This window comes from Anser anser (assembly GCF_964211835.1).
Source record: "Anser anser genome assembly, chromosome: 7".
Lineage (NCBI taxonomy): Eukaryota > Metazoa > Chordata > Aves > Anseriformes > Anatidae > Anser > Anser anser.
In genome coordinates, this window is record NC_139727.1 from 14,356,102 (window position 1) to 14,376,076 (window position 19,975).

At 41.5% G+C, this 19,975-nt stretch overlaps 1 protein-coding gene across 6 annotated transcripts in view; it reads right to left on the reverse strand.

The window, feature by feature from the left end:
• Positions 1-19,975, reverse strand: part of JMJD1C (jumonji domain containing 1C) — a gene marked incomplete at its 5' end in the record, with an annotated part of 157,850 nt that overhangs the window by 35,918 nt on the left and 101,957 nt on the right. For 4 of the 6 annotated variants that reach the window (XM_083843931.1, XM_083843933.1, XM_083843932.1 and 1 more), the window contains 2 exons: positions 3,073-3,178; positions 19,752-19,865. In XM_083843931.1, the coding sequence (XP_083700057.1) occupies positions 3,073-3,178; positions 19,752-19,865 (220 nt within the window). The remainder of the gene's footprint in view (positions 1-3,072; positions 3,179-19,751; positions 19,866-19,975) is intronic. The other 2 variants (XM_083843936.1, XM_083843935.1) reach the window with 1 other exon arrangement.

Below are 19,975 nucleotides of genomic sequence, written 5' to 3' on the forward strand. Positions count from 1 at the left end.
GTTCCCATTCCTACTTTCCGATCCCAGCTCTTCCTCTTTTCCACCCTACTGCTAATTGCACAACAATTTTCAGTCTCGGTCTCTTGCTTAACCAGATCCAGCCTCTCCTCCCTCCCCAGCTTCTTGTCTCATTTTAGCATTTACGATTCCAGGCCACTGGCTTCCAAGTCCTTTCCCAGTCTTCTCAGTTTACAAGCTCCATCCCTCCCTTCTCCATCCGCTGCCAGCTTCTCTTGTATTCATCTGCACTGACCCCGTGCCAATTTCTTCCCTCTTACTCCTTGTTCTAATCTGTGTCTGTCCTTCATCCCAGTTTTTATCCTATCTATTTTTAAAACAGACTTTATCTGCCTTTAAAAACTGGGTGTTTTTCTTTTCTTACGTGCTGCTGGGGTATCAGGAAGGGGAAAGATTAAACTGCGGTCATGCGACACAGGACAGCCCAGCCCAGCCACAAGCAGCCATTACAGGAAAAGCCTGGCTTTGTCTCCGGCCCCTGGCTGAATCATGTTCAGCTACGCATTGTTGAAACAGCATGTGCAGCACTATCAGGAAGTATCTTCAGGGCCGAGGCACACACAGTGTTTCAAGAAGATTGTTATATATTCAGCCTCAGAGATTGTAGTGATAATAAACCTAATATGGAAAAAAACCCCTAAGATTTTAAACGTTAAAAATCAAAGACACTTTACCGAGCAAGTTCCTTGAACTGGTTTTATTTTTCCCCAAAGCTTTCAACTTAGCCAAGTTTGGGAGTTGTTTGTTTTAAACAAGGAACGAACTGCTTTCCGGCCAACCTCCAATCTCTACTCTGAAGTGTGCTGCATACTGCTATCCAAGGAAAAGGTCACCTGGACCATTTTTTTTCCTTAGTCTCAATTCTTGTAAGTAAATGGACTGGTTTTGACTAAATTACCCCCTCCTCAAACTGGTGTGCTTCTTTCCAAACATTCGGAACCAGACTTTAATGTTCTTCTCCAACCCTCCTCTCCCAGAAATGAGTTTAAAGTGGAACAGTCACATTAGAAAACGTGACTGCAAAAACACTACGATATGAGATGATGACTTCAGTCAGCATCAGAGCCAATGAAGAAAAGGTTGGATACTAAAAACGCTGTAGAGGTTGAAGTAACCGAGTATGGCAGCAACCTTCGCAGAGGGGTTTGATGAGGGCAGAACTGAAAATGTTGCCCAAGCTGCAGGGAACAGGAAAATGGTGATAGAGAGGGTGATGAAAAAGAGAATGGAGGGGAGGAAAAAGGAAGGATTACATGGCTAGATGACAGCAGCTAGCACTACGAGAGAGATCTGTAAATCACTGAAAGGGTTGTGCAAAATGCATGTCCTCCTCATCTGGGAGCAGACTACATATGCCAGGAGAAGGTGAGAGCAGTCCCTGCCAGCTGACCAGCACCCTTGGGGTGGCTGGCACATCACTGCCCATGGGGGCACGTCTTTCCTCAGGCCACCCCATGCCATGGGAAGTAAGCAAGGGGATCTGAAGGGCAGCTTCTCTGCAGATGAGGAGAGATGGTCTGTCAGGACACCATTTGTTTCATCTCTTCGTCTAAAATACTCCTACTTCGGTGCACTTGGAGCATCTGTTCCATACATTTATATATATATATATATACACACACACACACTTACACACACACACACATATATGACAAAAATACAGTTCCTGGCACAATGGGATGCAAGTGAGTTTTGTGTATGATGTGTTGGCAGTTTCAATCAGATGACTATTTTGATGTGGCTGGGGCTTTGCTGAGGTACTGGTTCTGTACCAGAGTGGACAGGGCTCGTTATAATTGTCTTTTTATTGTTACTCTAATAAAATACAATGAACAAGCATAATCTTAGTTTCCTTTCGTTACAACCCTAACTTGATTTTACATCACCTCCCAGTCCAGTTTTGGCTGCAATTCTCATCAGACTATTAATTCACGTTGTAACTGATGATATTAAGATAAAATCTAAAATGACTAATGCTGACATACCAACTCGCTATCTACACAGTTCCGTGCATTGCTTCTTCAGCATCTTTTCACTGTGGCCCATAAGAAAAAATCATATCTAGGCAAATGAAAAGCTCCGCAACAGGGAAGATGAAGTTGTGGGGTTTTTGTTTGGTTGTTGGTAGTTGTTTTTTTTTTTAGTACTGTAACTTCGGTATTATACTTACCATATTCGTTTGGCCTTCTAACCTTAGTTTATCAAAGAAACCTGACAAGCAAGCAAACCTCAGTCCCATCCTTAAAATACCAGATTATTTACTGCTGCCTTCCCAAACTTAATTTATAGAGTGACTGCTTAAGCATTTTTGTCCCACAGTTGCTTTACTGTTGAGCCAGGGATTTTAGCCCAGACCCACAAAGGTTAGCTTCTGTCTCCCATTGCTAGAAAAGCCTCTGCAGAGCTAGCTGGCTGTCAGTTCTGCAGAAAGTTAATGAATACGCTGCAAACATATATAATATTTAAAACGTTAGCAAGACTGAACCAAAATAATATATTCTAATTCACACTAGTTTTCACGTAACTTGTACCTATGCTGTAAAAATTACATGTTTGCTGTAACCTTTCAGCATCAGAATTGAGTTAAAAATTGTAACTGGTTTGAAAGATGATTTTCAATTGGGGCTGGGTCAATCTGAAAGTATTCACCTGTGATAGAACTGTGAAGAACCAGAAACAAATAGGTATCTGAGAAGTTATCACACAGAACAGTAACACTAACAGCGCAAATAACAGTTTTACACACACTAAAGAGGGTGTGGTTTCCCTTCATACACTTCACAACCAATGTTATAAAACATGTACATTAACACTAATGATATTCAGCTGTCCTGTAATCACTAAGACATCAAACAAGTCAAGTACAGTCTGAAGAAGTCATGCACAGCTTCTTACATAGTCTTGTTTTCTCTTTTGAACAAATACTTCCCAAAGCACCAGGTTAGAAATATATTCTTCATTATACCACAAACACTATGGGAAGAGCCCCACGCAACTAATGGCCTTAAACTAGCTAACACAGAATAAAAATAACACAATTTCCCAAATAATTACCTTGCATAAAAATCTCCTGAACCTTTTGTTCCTTTACCCAGGCTTTTACTTCCTCATGTAACTGCGGGTTATCCCTGAGAACTGGGTTTAGACTGTCTACGTCGTCCTAAAGTAGAGATTAAAAAAAGAACCATATGTTATGTTTACTTGCAACATTTCTGTTTATTTTCCTAAATATATTTTAGAGTACAATATTAAGTAGCTTGATGCTAATTTTACCGATTCCCTATAAATTCCCGTGTTGTCTTCAGAAAAAAGCTTTTCAGTGCAACATAGTGCTAAAAGTTATTTCATGGGAACACAGTATGTCAGATCCTGCATGTGGCCAGACTTGTAAGCTATTAATAGGATCACACTTCCAAAAATACTGTCTTACTACAAGCTAAAAATAGCCTATAAAGACTTCAATGTTTACAGGTATGCAGAAGGAATTAAGCAATGATTAAATGAGTCAAAATTTTTTTCCTTGTTTTGCATATTTGTAAAATTTAATATGGACATATTGAGCATAAACACAGACTAAAAAACCCACAAAGATAATGCATAAGAGATACCTGTATAGCAAGAGAAACAAACAGCATTACTGATTTTCCATAGGTAGGCCTTTGTTAATTAGGTAATTTCAAGTAAGGCATGCTTTAATTTTTATCTCACTTCTCCTGGATTCTCACTCGCTATTTCAGTAAGACAAAATCTGGGAAATTAAGGCTTATTTAGCAGCACCACCCTTGTAACAAGGGAAAACTAGGTACAAAACCCATCTCTGAAAGCATGGCTTAAATCATCATTCGTCACTGGATTCTTTGCATAACTACTTCTCAGAACTTCAGAGAAGATTTGCTATTTCTGCCTTTGAGGCTGTGGTAGAGAAATAAAGCTGCACTGCAGCTTGGTGCCTCCTCATGCAGAAGGCAGCCTTGGAAATCCAGGAACATTCATTTGTGCTGAGAGAAATTCAGACAGCTAAAATAATCAGAGCGATTCTCGACATACAAAATGTAAAATGTTTTATCAGTACTGCAGCTGAGATCAAGTAATTTCTTTCCTTGATCTCCAACAAGTTCCTTGATGTTTCACAATTTATTATGAAGAGCTCTAGCCATAGAATATGAAGATACAAGCAACACTCAGAGAATCATGCATTGCTGCCAGGCCCTCGAGTGACATGAGCAATTTCTCTCCATTCATCTGAATGAGATTATTCCTGCTAACTCACTGATCACAGGATGTCTATTTCAAATTCAAAATTCACTTCCTGACACTTGAAGATTTGCTGTGCTCCATTAGGAGAGCGCATCAACGCTTTGGCTATTAGAGAAAATGACTATCTTTCGTCGTGCTTTTGAAAAGGATACAGCCTCAGATCCAAAAGGAACGGTCACAATGATCTTTGTAGTACACGTCATATGGAACAAAGTAAAAGTGAAGAGGAAGTCAATGGGGCCTCCACCACCAAGTTAGAAACACTGACCAGGCAAGTGTGTTGCTAACTCTGTCAGAGGCACAAGAGGGTCCACACCAGAATTTATTCAAGAATGGCAGACTAACAAAATGCTTCCTCTCCTGGGGAACCTGAAACGGATATATTAGCTGTTTTATTTTCCTTTGCAAATCCGTCTTTGGATTGATCCTGCATACAGAAGTAACACCGCCACTGGAAAGAGGGAATGCTTTGCCAGGGGAGGCCAGAAGGCCCTGGAGCTGGGTGGCGACCAACCTTCTGTCCTCCTTCCCACGCACCCTTTTGCAGTAGCTGCGGGAGATTCCCCTACTGAGTTTCACCCCTCAGATCCACAAACGTTAGGGCTAAGCAGTGGTCTGACGCACTGCAACACTGGAAGTCTAGCTGACCTAAAAATGCAAATAACATGCAGAGCTTGTACATTTTCAGTAACTACTTCAGTTCCTCTAAGAAAATCAGTATCTTTGTTTCAAGACTACACACAGTGGTCAGGTACCCTGAAATCAGACCCGTTACACTAACGATATTCTACTGTCCTGAGTTCTTTATGCAGTTTCTGAGTCTTTACTTTTTCTTCTAACACATTACTTTTGATTAGCCCTGTTTCTGAAGGCAAAATACACCGCTGCTGTTTTCTTTTTTAGATTTCACACCCTTCCTAACCGTCTTTGCCTTCTTTGAACTTAACACTGAAGATACTGGCGAACCTTCTGACAATACTTTTTTGTTCTGTCTCCTATTCAGACGCATGACGTACTGGTACCTTTGATTGAATGCTTCATGTGAACACTTAGAAAAGGAGACTGCAAAGTCCACTTTGTGTTTCTCTCCTCATTCTTGGAAGAAGATGAGCTCATGTCAAACATGAGCTACAAAGAGCACTAAAGAGGTTGAAGATCCATTACACAGACTGCACACAGGTATGACTCGGATTATGTAGAGGACATCAAAGTGAACCTAAGGTTTCTGAACACCTGCACACACAATACACGTTTAACATGTCATCAGTCACCGCGCTAGAGGAAGCGTCTTGCTTCTAGATGCTAGCATGCTATGTACTGGTCAATGGAAATCAGAATAGCAAAGCGAAGTTGTAAGTGACAAGTGAAGCTCAATACCAAGATTATTAAAAGACTCCTGAAATCTCGAAATATGCTTCTTTTGTGTATATATTACCTACATCTATGAAAAAACATGTGCCATGACTGATGTTTTTTTAACGTTAGTCTTAAATTTAAAAATCTAGAAATCAGCAAATTCATTACATAATATAAGGTGACGGCCTTAAGCAAATGGGTTTACTGCATACCCCAAACTTTAGCAAAACCAGACAGGGCAATGAGCAGAAGGCTGATGACTCGCAATCTCCTCTCTGTCGTAGAACTGAAGATGAGCAAATGACTCCTCTGCAGTACGCAGTCTTTTCCCTTAACCTGCACGTATGTTGTTCAAGAAAATACAACTCTTGTCTATTGACTTAAACCTTGGCAATTAAGACTTTCAGTTTTCCCTTCCTTCTTGGCTGGACTGGAAAGATCGACAGACTAACCCACAGAAGAATTAAATGCCCTGCAGGGTTTTCCTCTATAGCATGTTCCTCATTTGAAATGAGTTTTATTCGCAAAAATAAATATGGTGCCTCTCTCAGACTAGTTTTTCTACAAGTTTTGGAATATATTCTCCACAAAGATGTTAATGCTGATTTGAAGCACTTATGAAATGCAAATCAAAATGCAAATAAATGGGACTGCAATTTTATTTTTTAAATATACTGTAGAATGTTCTTTATATACTTCATACAGCAGTGGTCCCTGCTCCAAGAATGACTATATACTGCACAGAAGACAAAGGGCTTATGGGCCAGAAAAATACAGTAGGAATAACTCTTCCTGCGCTCGTGGGAGCCAGTCACATGAAGCAATACAACTACCTGAAGTTTGCCAACCTATGGCAGGTCTTACAGATCTCTGCTGACACAGGTGAAGAAAGTACACAGGTGAACAAGTACAGATCACTCACAGCGCTTCTAAACTCCTTTCAGTCACAACTCAAACAGGAATTTCAAAGCAAGTATCCACAGAAAAAACAAGTCAAAATCTAAATACATAGAGAATTCGCCTTTGAGCTCCATCCACAAACAAAATACTGTTTGAGATACTGACAGGCATCTGTGGATGACCAGAATCTGCATGCTGTCCAACAGGCAGCACACAAAGCTCCTTCTGAAAGGCTCGAGTGATTGCAGGCTCCTTTTCCTTTTTGGGTAGCAGGACGTCTGTGGTGGGAACACTTCCGCAGCTCTCTAGCTCTCCAACAACCCTTGTGCTATTAAACCAAGATGTTTCCTCAGCAATTTAAACTATATTTTAAAGTCACTCTTCATAACCTTGAGGGGCGGAAACAAGTTCATTAAATTGAGAGGTGAAAGCCTGGAGCACGAAACAAAAACTCATGAGTGCATTCAAGTACAACTCCCACCCACCCCCCCGAAAACACAGCCTGTGTGCTGCATATAGGAAGGTGTGGAAACTCCACCATCAGCTGTCAACCCTTCCTTTTCAGTGAAGGAGAGGAGAAGAACTGACGATATGTATTCCAGGAAAACCAGCCCTGGAAAAACTGTGGCTTTTGGCACTAAGAAGGCTTAAAGTGAAGCCTTGAAGACCAAGTCTCAACACACGTCATGCAGTAAAACCTGCAAACGTTTACTTGGGAGAGCGCCTTCCTTAGCCACAGTGTCTACACTTGGCTTCAATGCATAAAAGACATCTTTTTAGTATCAGTAGGAACTCATTTCAGCTAGCGTTTTACAGAGAACGACTAAGTAGATTTTGCAGTCCTCACAAAGGTCAACACCACATTAGTCCTCACCATCTGTGGCTTAATTAACTATAGCTTCCTCTGGCTGCTTAGAGGTTTTCTGATGATTTAGGACACGAATCAAATGAAAACTAGTATGTAACCAACCTGAGAGTCATGTTTACAATGTTGACAAAGTATGAACTGCACACTAAAATAAGCATTTCATTAGTACTTTAATGGTAGAGGGACCACATTTAAATTCAAACAGTGCACATGAAAAATTCGAGATCAAAGAGTCAGGAGCTTGAACCTTCAGTTTCCTGATCACATGCATTTTACCCAGCTCAAATCATTGTCTGCTAAGATTTCCCCATGTTTCCGACCACACAACTTATCAACACTGCTTGAGCTTACTGCACAGTGAGAATTACATTAAGTCATTTGACACTCTGTTTGGCATATTGCCCTTTGACTTTATCCATACCTGCATACTTCAAAACAAAGTGAAAGATGCCTCAAAAAAGTCATTTCACCTTGAAGATTTCCCAAATGTATATTCATAAGAATTCCACGTCCGTGCATCCTTTTGCTCATCCAAAATGTGCGCACAATCCTCTCCTTTCATTCCTTGATAACTAGCCTTCGTTTATTCCCTCTTCCTTTCTCTTCTATCTTTCACTTATTATATCACGTGACATATATCTGATTATATCACTATCTGTAATAACCTTTCTGTGGTTACAATCTTTTCTAACAAACCTTCAAACTGTTGTGCCTGATGCCAAGCTTAAAAAATAAAACCACCAGGAAACAGTGACATAAAATCTAGACAGGCAGGTTATCAACGTTCTTCAGAAAACATTACCTATGAATTGGTAACGTCCCTGTGCCATGCCACAAGATTATTTTTTTTTCAGTGGCAAAAGATGAGAATTCATCTAGAGCAGAGAAACTGGCAGCAACTGGCACCAGCTGCATCACCTGGAGCAGGTGTGGCCATGGCCAAATGGACCACGGCAAATCCCTACAAAGCAAAAATTAACTTTAACTGCAACTAAAATTAATAGATCTGCTGGTCCGCACATCTTTGTGTGCGCGTGTATCGCCCACCGGTGTGTTCTTTTTAATTCGCTGCTTTCTGACAAGTCCCTGGCCACCGGCAGAAGGCTGAAAAGTTCTGGGGGGAGATGCTAACTTCCCAGTTTACCTTAAACGGCTTTGTCTGAGCGAAGAGGAGAGGCTCAGGCTTACCAGGCGACGTTAGTGCTTTCTATGTAAACCCAGCCCACACTTGACCTATTTTCTGGTGCTGCTGAGTGCCCGGTCACCATTTGCCTCATTCCAACGCAGCAGCTGCTGGGCTACATCTGAACCGGTCAAGCCAAGCCTGAAGGCACAGCCCTGGCCCCTAGACCAGGATCAAAGTCAGGATGAGGCCAGCCCTACCTGCAGGTGCATGGATGTGACGCAGGGACCGCGCTCGCCCTACCTGCGCAGGCACAGTAGGGGAACACCAACCATTTATCATTTTACAAGAGGCTCCGAACGCGTTGTTAACAAAGGGACAAATATGTACAGATATCTTAGACCACATACATTTAAGACTGCCGGTTATTTTCAGTATGTAACAGCAGTACCTACCTATGAATAGAAAGTTGACGCTACAGGAAAAGAAGATGAAGCCCAAAAATTTAGTAATATTTCAACTGTCAGTGAACTTAACATCTGTCAGGAAAAGCTATCAATAATTTTTCTTTTGCTCCCCACTCTTCCTTATGCCTAATACTTGTCCCCACACACCCTTACTTCCTTCCTCATTTCATCTGTACAATTAAAGAGTTGACGCTGATTTTAAATTATAATTATCAGGTTTGAGAATTAGGGGGAGTAGGGCTGTGCACATTTCTCCAAATCATGATTTCAGGCTTGAAAAAGCATCATTGCACTGATTAGTTCAGTTCTGCTAGAATAATTCACATCCCCAAGAACACCAAAAAAAAATCTATAGAAAAAATATAAAACTACGAAAGATTATGCTATGAAAAATGTATTAAACTTGGGAACATAAATTACACAGAAGAAAATCTAGCTCATCATCAAGAATTTTAACTCTCAAACACAAAAACAAACAGAGGTACTTGCCTTCCTGTAAGACTACCGATGTCTCAGGTGAAACACGCATGTTGAAAAACCTGCTTTTTTACAAGTCAGCTCACTAATCCCACAGCTGTAGATGAGAATCCAGGATGGAAAGACAAAAGGAAGACGAGAGCAGCACACAGAACGAGCGTGCAGCAGGGAAGCAAGCAGCCATCAATGCAGAAGCAAAAGCAAACCTGAGCCAGGCAGATGTTGCCACAATCAACTTAGAAACCGCTCTGGTAACTTCTACAACAGTCCCACATTTGAAAACCACGGATTAAAGAGAAGAGATGACCCTTACACTGATGGATTATGTCACCCTCCCCCTGAGCAGCTGGGACAAAGTGCTGTCACTGTAATTCCAATCTGGGTCCTGATCTGATTTGCAGATTAGGAAGGAAACAGAAAAATTATTTGGCTGGACTGAGTGGGATGGAAAGCGGAATCTCCTGACGTGACGTCTCTGTTAGCATCTGATCTAACGACTTCCCCAAACAAGAGGCTCCTACCCACCAAACTGGTGGCCTGACAGCTTGCATTTAGAAAGCCACAGTAACCATGTGTCATTTATGCACGGAGAATAATATAAAGCTCAAGTGAACAGTACTCCAAGCCCATTTCCTCCCTCATTTTGGGGACACAGCCACACACTTGCTTTTCTTTCACTGTCCATTCAGTCATGCTTCCCTCCTTGTTGCTACAGACTCCACACGCTTATCCCCAGCACCTCAGCAATACACAGCTTTCTCCTAGTTTCTCAGCTCCCAAGAGAGCCGTGGAGCACTGGTCCTCCCCCACGGCCGACGACCCTCCAGTGACGTGGGGACACCGGACCAAGCCTTTGAGTCACCTACCAAGCAACACAATGCCGCTACCACAGCTATCTATGGGAAAAGAAACCTCAAAGTGCAGACGTTTCCCTGAAGCAAACAATTAGCAGAGACAAGTTAATGCTAACAAGGAAAGTAACAAAATGAGCAGATAAAAAAAAGTCTTTTGTAAATTGATATTAAAATTTAAACCTAGACCCAGACACCTCGTGAATCATGAAGAGCGTTCAGAAGGTTTCTAACAACTCTCCAAACCACATCCCTTCAAGGACAAGCCGTACGGATGGAGATGCCTTTAGGCAACAAAAAGGAAGCTTATTCCTTTGATCATCAGTGGTCTGAACAAATGGGCCACTAGAGAGGCAGCCTAACATCCCTAGAAATCAAGCCACAAGTTCATTTCTTGCTCAGAGACTGACAGTTTCATCAGACACATCTACCTGGCATCGGGGACAGCAGAAGTCCCTCGCGGCAGCTTCAGCTGGCCGGGTTGCAAAGCCGCACGCTGCCAGCACATGTAATGACAGAGCAGCTCCCTCTCCTCTTATCTAAGGGTAGTTACCTCCAGCATGTCTTTTATACCTTGCATTATTAGCAAGACGGTATTCATTGACAAGAATGCTGCTAACTAAAACCTTAAGGTATTAAAAAGCAAAGTCCTCTCAATTCAAATCTGCAGAACACTATCCAATATGTGGTAGATTGAGAAAAGCTCTTACCACCACCTCCTGAAACATTCATTCGAGTACACATCACTGCTGTGAATCACTCAGCTCTGTAACTTGAACTGCCATTAGCTTAGCCCAGCAGCAGCTGCAGAACCTTCTGCAAATGTCCTCAATTTTATCTCCCAAACCTGAACTCCTCAGGAGCTCTGGGAAAGCTGAGTTGGGAAAACAAGTTGGACATTTTCTTGCAGAATTTCATTCCGAAGACTGCACTTTCCTGGTGTCAGGGACACGGTGCAGAGGCTGGGCAGGCAACACCGTGCAAACATGGAAATGCTGCCTCTGCTCCAAGACAATATTCAAAGCAGAGAAGCCATCGACAAGCACTTTTTCATGCTAAGGGCTCTGTTCTGACCTGCTGGAGCCATTTTAGGTATTTTCCCTATAAATAACAGGGGTCTGACCAGCTGGGATGCACATCATATTTGGACCAACGCTGCAGCTCTGTCCAACTCCAGAGAAAGCAGTGGCCGTGCCTTTTTATGGAACAGACGAATAATGGTCTTGCAGACAGGAAAGATTAAATTGCTAATCAGAAAACGCGGGTATTTCAGTTGTTACTGCAATAAACACTTCGGGGTAAACCTGGCAAAGTCATTCAGTGGTTAAAATTGACACAATGCTCATCAATTTCACAACACTTGTCCATTGATACAACTACTTGCACACAGAACCAAAAAACTCCTATCAAAAACATAATTCAAGACCGTATTACACCACTTGAGGGGAAAAAAAAGTAGCTTGCCTAGCACCATACTTTAGCTACAAAGTCTTACGTATCCTAAAATCTGCTTTAACCTGATTTTGTTTGTTGTATACCAATGCAGTGGGAAGAACACATTCACACAGCCTCTATGGTTGAAATATAATTTCTATACTGTGTGTTTAAAAGTCACTAGTAAAGTTATAAAATTTGAAATAATTTGTGAGATACACAGAAATTAATGTGCTTCAAACCCACTTGCTCAGCAAAAGCATACTGAAATACTATAATGCTGGCAGACACACACAAGAAGAGGGGGATGCAAGGAAAAACAGGAATAGTTAATTTTAAATCCATTCAAAAGACAGGAAATGTTTGCTAGATTGAACAGGACAAAAAACCTGTATAATCAGTATTTACAAACAATGGTAGTAAAAAAAAAAAGAGAACTATATTTAATCATGTAGTATACTGTTAGGAAAAAAGGTTTGATGAGGAAAAACACGGGAAACCAAGCTCTCTAACATCAAAACAAATACCGCACTTTTATTAGCAAAGTTTTTCCAACATCTATGCAAAAAATAGCATTTGTACTTGCTTTCATTTTTTAAAAAGAAACCAAGTTTGGATAAAATCACAAGTTTCTTCAAAGATGTCTGGCCTGGAAAAGGGCTTCCACTTCCACACTTCGTCCATTCCATCTGGAAGTGCTGCAGTGCTCAACTACTAGCACTTGCAAGTTGCTGAAGGCTGCAGAGAGCACAAATCCTAGGCTGCAAACTAGTACTTCTGCTAGGTGCCATTCCAAACACAGCAGAAAGTTATGAAGACACGTAAGGACTACAATTAGCTGGGGTACTCCATTTCCCCTCCTACCATACCTCTGCAGAAGCTGATTGAACACACTACCTCACAGACCTTTTGATGATAAAGATTTCACAACACTGAGAAGGTCAAAGTCTGACCTCCCCTTTCAAGTAATTCATGGATCTCTGTGTAAGTCAGATTTTCAGCATGTGCAGCCTCCTGCGAAGACAACATAAGAAGCCTGCCCATCACAATTCATTACCTCCAATCTCTCAGCTGTACAACCTATCCCCCAGGTTGTGGAAGGTGTTTGGTTTTCTCAATGCAAAGTTGCTCCAACAAAATACTGTACTTTCCCCATTTAAAAGCATACTAAAAACTACAGTGTTGTACTGTTCTGCAGCACATGCATCAACAGTTCAATGTTACATCAGAGGAAGGAGCAAAACCAAACAAAGCCACGAACACCTCATCAGATTAGCTATCATATTTATCAGGTCAAATGCAAGCTAAAAAATGTTTCTTGTAAAAATTGAGTTCAATAAACTGAGAGTTCTCCCCCCGAACTGAACTGCAGGAAAGACTGCTCTCCCCTCCCCCACGTAAACACTCCCATGCAAGGGCAGCAGGATTTTACCCCCATTCAAGCTTCAGAGCTCCCCATGGCATCGGAATTCCCAATCCCAGCAGACAGCAACTATTTGGCAAAGTGCCAGCTGGATATGAAAAAAAGTGAAACTGACTTTTCTAGGAGCTGACTGTGTGTCTGCATTATGAAAATGGGGTTGGTCAAGATGTCACCTAAGAAAAACACTCATGAAAAAAATTTGTTTTTTAATGAATCAAATGTGAAGATTGGAATCACGAAAGGACACAGAACCAAGGATAAGGAGCCTTCCTCCTTCTTCTGAGCAATATTTCCATGGACTTTTACTGTTGAAAAAAGTATTAATTTCTATCAAACACAGGAAGTTCCCTACCCAGGCTAAAGGGCTAAGTAAGCCCTTTCTCCTTAAGAGATCAAGCTAAAAGAGGCACAGTTTTATTCCACCCACTGTGAGAATAAAGACAGGTCAAGCCCTGGGGTACACAGCAGCTTTGAAGGGAGGCCCAAATGCAGGCCGAGGAGACAACACGCATCTCTCTCCCCCATTCCGCAAATAGAGGGTGCGACTCCCTCGCTCCTCTCTCCTTGCAACTGCTCCGATAAACGTCTTCTCTGTCCCACACTCGTAGCAGGCAGGGAAGACTGGCATGAGTCATCTGACCCACTTCTAGCTGGATTTAGCCTTTTGCTTCCCCTCACGTTGGAAACGTACACTGAAACATAGATGCGTCGCCATTGAGCTGTTCAGACCAGCGCTCTTTACAAGGCTGCCAGAAAAGGCAGCTGGACTGCCGATGGGTGGTCCAGACACCAGAGACACGGAAAAGGAGGGAGGCAGCTCTTCAAGACAACACTGAGAAGAGTTAAAGATGCAGAAAGTTGTGTGCTTCTCTGTCAGCCGTGGAGGAAACGAAACTGGGAGCGGAGCACATGACGGCCACAGCCGCCAGCTGGCCGGCACCCGGAGTTCCCGAGCTGCCTGTGTCAACCTCAAAGGGTGGGACAAGCCCAGCAGCTCCCGCCTGCCCGGTCAGCGGCGGTACAAGTTTATGGGAACAGCAGTTTGCAGCTGCAGTAGCTATTTTTAAGCCCGAAGTAGAAGTCTGAAAGAAGTCTGCACTGTATGATTATGGGCTGCTTAAAATACATACAGAAAGATACCTTATTTTACTCCCTGTTTCAACATGCTTTAAGATTTTGTTTCATGTGTACATGTTATTGCTACACAAGGCCTGCTACACCATTGGTTTATTTGTATGAGCAAGGTAATGATGCAAAAGCATCCAGGCCTGAAAAACCCACTACCTGTCCATAATAAACAGAAAAGGAGAGTACTGGAGTTGCACAACACCCTTTTCTCACGCCTTACCTCATGGCGTACAGAACTTGGATTTGTAATGTATCTAGGAGTATTTAGTTCCTCAATCTGGGGTTGTATTTCATGATTAGTAGGCAAGTTTATTATTATTATTACTCGAACAATCTTTAAGGTGTGTTAGACATTTGATCTGTCAGCTCTCAAGCATGCAGTGCACATTTAGGAGACCAAAGTATACACACCTATCATTTTGCATGTAACACCTCCCACAGGGGATTTCTCGGTGCCGTATCTTTACATCTGGAACCTTCAGTACAGAAGTAGACAGGCTGACCTTACCATTTTGAAATACTGAGGCAATCAGCCTTATCCGAAAAAAAAATTACATGAATTGTCCTTAAGGAGAATGTGAGTTAGCAGCTTGGACTGAAGAAAAATTCCACCATAAAGAAGAACTGAACTGTGTTTGGCTTGATACCTTTTTTTTTTCTTCCTAAAAAAAAAAAAAAAACAAAAAACAATACGCAGGGGACTTTCAGAAGATTGTGTGCACACCCTTCCACTTCCTTCCTTGAGTGGTGAAATACCCTCTCGCAGGAAGCGTAACGATTGTGAAGGAACTTCATTTGAATTCTTTGCCCTGCCTTACCCGTGCACGTTTGTTCCAGCGCTGCATGCTCACAAACCCAACACAGACACACAAACGGGACGAGGCAGCGCCGCGAACCCCGCGCCAGGGAGCAGCCGCCCCGGGAGGCAGTGAGCCAGCACGACCGCAGCACCAGGCAATCCGCAGGCTCACCCCTGCCCTGCTCGAGCCGGCAGAGAGCTGTAAAGCACCGACTGCTGGGGCGAGGCATATTGATTCCTGGTCTTTGCACACTTGTATGGAAAAATACAATGTAAATTGCTTTTTGTTATTCTTTATTTGCTTGGCCAAAGCATAACGCAACTGGCTTCAGCTCTTCAGCTGGCTACAGCTGCTGAGCGCAAAGCCCAGACTCCAACCCACCAGTGCCATGACTGGTACGGCCGAACACCACACTGATGAGATCGCACATACCATACACTGAGCTCTACTTCTTCATAGCCCCGTCCCGGGTCCTTCAAGGAAACTGCCAATGCTTGAACAACTGAAGGCACAATCTGCTGCTTACCTTACTACGTGTAACATAATTGAAAGATACATAGCTGTACCATTCTGTGGCCAGCTAAGTTGTTACTATTACAGAAAACAATTTTAGTTTTAACTATTTTTTTACATTATACCTGCATTTGTGTAGGCTTATTGTGGTTTTGCTTAAAATGTTTTTGTAACAGATATATTTGGAAGCATGTTCATTTTCAACCTATAGCAAAAGCCACCACAAAACTCACCAAATTTGTTGAGTTTTACTTAGTGAGCAATCACAAAACATACACGATATATTGTGAATGCAAAGCAGAAAAATATTAGAAACCTGTAGTCTTGAAATATGGTATGTAAGTCCACTCTTTCAGATGCTAGTTTAAGACAAAAAAATGCTTGTTGCAAATTTTATGTCAATCACTTCCTGCAAAGGAACATAATTTGCTTAGCAATGACATGAAAATAACCATGGCAAACACATTTACATCTGCTTTCTCCTCAAGATCCTCTTGTCACCACCATAAAAAGAACTACATGACTAAATGGCCTGACCAACCCAGATTAATGAATGAGTCATTCTCAGTCACACACAAGTTTCACGTAGACAATAATACCGTTTGTATCCTCCATGAAGCAACACAGATAAAAGGCACCGGAAACAAGATGTAGGTTGGAGTTTAAGGCACCACACACCAATTCAGAGGCATTTTTGTGGAGAAGGGCACGATTCAAGGCAGACGTATGGGAAAAAGAAAAGTCACATACCGCTTTTAGATGTAAAGAACAAATTCACTCACCCGTGGAATACTTGCTACATAAAACATCGTGAAGACAGGAAAAATGGAAAAAGGCTGGTGTAGTGCAGCTGCACAACCTACTTTTAATAATGACATTCATCTAGCTCTTATGAAGGTTGCTGAATCTCTTAACAATTGAAACATGTTTATTTATGCAAAGAGCAGACATGGCATGGGAATCTGTGGTTCATGATTCCCCAGCAAGTCCTGCCAAAGTGCCTTTACTCTTGTTCTGGAAGAACCACTTCTGGTAACGAGAGTAATTTACTTCTTTGCCTACTCAAACTTTGTTTTTCCTGCCAAGACTAAAAGCATGCCAAGTGTGCTGTTTTCTTCGCCTTGAGCAGTTGTCACCTTCAAACCGGACAGCACCACCTTTTTCATGAAGCCCTTTAGCCCAATGGTTATGTTACAGAGCACTGTGTTTTGATCAGAGCTAATCTAAGCAGAATTCATACCAAATGCTTGCCTGCTGCCCACTACTAATATTACAAGTACACGCAACGATGGGAAAAATTACTCAGTAGTTAAGAATTGTATCTGAAGTGAAATGGAGTCTTCCCACACAGATTCAAACTTTGTTTGCTTTGGCAGAAAGGTACTGGAATTTTAGGCACTAGCAGCAAAAGGCAATAAAAAAAGTGTTTAGATCACCATGGCCTCTGAGGACTTCATATTGAAAATGCACAGCCATGAGAGCTTAAAGCAAAAACTAAATACATTTAGAAAGACAAAGTTAACTCATCTCTGCAAAGATTAATTCCTCACTTTTGTTCTTCTGCTCAAAAACAAGTTAACAGTGTTCCAGACCAAACAAGGAAACAAAAAGACCATTTTTTCTACTTTTGAGAAAGCAGATTTTCACAGGAAATTCAACAAGGATTTATCTAGGATCTGTTCTCATGGCAAAGAAAAAGAAGGCCTTCTGAAAAAGAAAAAAAATGTACAAAACTACCTTACAGTGACTTTGAGTTAAAAATGTGCAGGCTGATTTCCAGAATTAACTGAAAATAACAAGCAAAACAGAGACAATTTTCCCATTTAGGAGTATTTTAGGAGAAAACAGTCTCATGATCAAATTCTTATTTTTGTCTAACGCATTGCTGGTAACACTCAGTTAACATTTAAAGAATTGTTTCTGTTCTCTTAAAGACATCATCATCCAGTGAATTTCTCATCTGTATAATTAAATCGTAGAATTCAGCAATGGGACATTGGTAGCCCTGCAAAGAGACATACCTAAGAATGTAGTTTCCAAAACTTACCATCAATAAAATAATAATAATAATTTAAAAATCTCTGTGCTATTCATCAGTGAGCTCAACATTCTTTCATGCATCTACATTTGATATCTGAGCAATACACAGTTAAGACACCTTTTGGATGTCTTTTTACTTATAAGGAATCTCCATCAGCAACCTTCTTGTAATGAGAAAATGAAGAGAGAATTTAGGCTTCTGTTGTCACCAAGCTACTTATAACTGATACAGATCAGCAGTCTCCATCTCAGGCTTTAATAGACGGCTGTTTGCTCCATGAAGGGTGGAACAACCTCACCTTTCATACAGCAGTTGCCCTCGATGTGCCAAAATAAAAGGCCAAGAGTTAGACAGATGAAGCTTGCATTTGGAACATTTCTCACGAGCTACTGCATTCTACCCAGCTTTTAGTGAACACCTCTTTTAAAACCAAAGTTGCTAATACTGTTAATTACAGTATTACCTACCAAGATGATATATAGCTAGCTGTTCACGACAGACATTTTCAAAAATGACACCTTCAATTTCTGTGCACCTTCCCAAATTAAAGTGCTTCTGTGTCTAAGACTATCAGTGAGTATTCCCTAATGTGAAGGACCTAAAACGCATACAGCACAATTATGTTACTGCCAGCCTGGCTTGGCAACGACACTGTTTTTTAAAAAAGGCAGTCCTTCTCAGAGTTTCATTTTGTTTTGCTCAGCTCATCTTGTGAGAAATGATCCATTGCCAAAAGGAGACTGATTACTGTTACCGGAATGAACGTTATCAGAGACATGATCTTGACAGATTTCACACAAAGGACAGACGCTAGTGCAAGTATTTGCTTTGTTAAATGAATCTGTAAGATTGCGGCTGGACTCTGAGGGTGAATTTACACTTCATGGCTCAGCTGATTTAAGAGGCTGCCACTGCCAAAGGAGGATATCCCACTCTGCGTTGCGTCATCCTGACCCCCCCCCCCCCAGGAGGCCGCAGCAGTCACTGCACCCTCTGCTAACCCAGCTCTGCTCATTAGCAACATGCTTCCCCCCTCCTTTTTGCAAGTCAGGGTTGTGCTGGTTTAGAATGCTGAACTAGCAAGCGTGGGGTCTGATAGTGGGAATTGTCCTTTTCAGCAAGGCCAGGCTGTTAGAGCAGCTCGAGTCATAACATGTAACTTCATCCTGACGAGAAGCAATGAACTCCTTCAGCTTCCCCACCGTGGACGCACAAAAGCAGCAGCCCTGCCACACAGCGAGCATCCCTCTCCTTTCCCCAGCATTCTGTCGCTTCTCTTTTTCTAGCTCTATATTTGGTACTGGGAAAAAAAGATCTTGGTGAAGGAGGAGGGAAGAAGGGGTGTCAGGACAAAATTACATAGCATTTATTCAGGGCCATCTGTTATTCCAAGTCTCAAAGTACTATTTCTGTATCACTGCAGTGTACCATCCCAGCCATGAAAAAGAATTTATGGCAATTCTAATTGCAATCAGCAAGCTGAAATACCCGAGGTTTTCTATTTGTCATAAAAGAGATTTTTAAGACCTTCTTCTTACAGGAAGGGGTGAAAAAAATCGTTGCTTTTCCTCTTCTTTAAATACATGCACATTAATATACAAATGTGTTTCTAATTAACGAAGAAGGCATTAAAATCAAGGATATTAGAACTTTTAGCAGTCTTAGAAACCACAGCATGAAGAAGTATTTTTCTTTTTTCAAAAAAATAACATTTTCTGCTAGCCATTCTCAAAGAAACAGTAAGTCGAACATCAATGTAGTATTGCGAAGGCCTAGAAATCAAAGCCTGGCTTCAGAAGGATGGATACTATCTTTTATCTGCTCTACAATTAACTGCGCTGATTAACCTTTAAAGGGATCAGATAATTTCACTTGAAAGGTGGTTCAGTAATATTAGTTGCATACTACTCCTCAGCATCATCAAATTCCCCAGAACCAGACATAATCTTTCACAAAATGAGGAACGTTCACTGCCAATAATCAATAGGAAATTTTTCCTGTAACATAGAACTTGACTGTAAAAAGGACTTTTAACAAACACAAGGATTTAACTAAGCTAAATGAGCAGTACTTACACAGTAACCAAATTTCTTACCTGATAGGGCTGAAAGGCACTATCTTCAGTTATAAAATCCAGCTGTTTGTCCACAAGGAATTCTACTGCAGTAATTGAATTGTATACACTTTTTCCAACCAAGGGCTTGAATGTCTGTTGAAAAAAAAAGAAAGAAAACTAACGAATTAAAAAAGGCTTGGCACATCAAGCCCCCAGGACTGTATAAACACTGACATAGCAGTTCTTCCATCAAAACAAGTTAA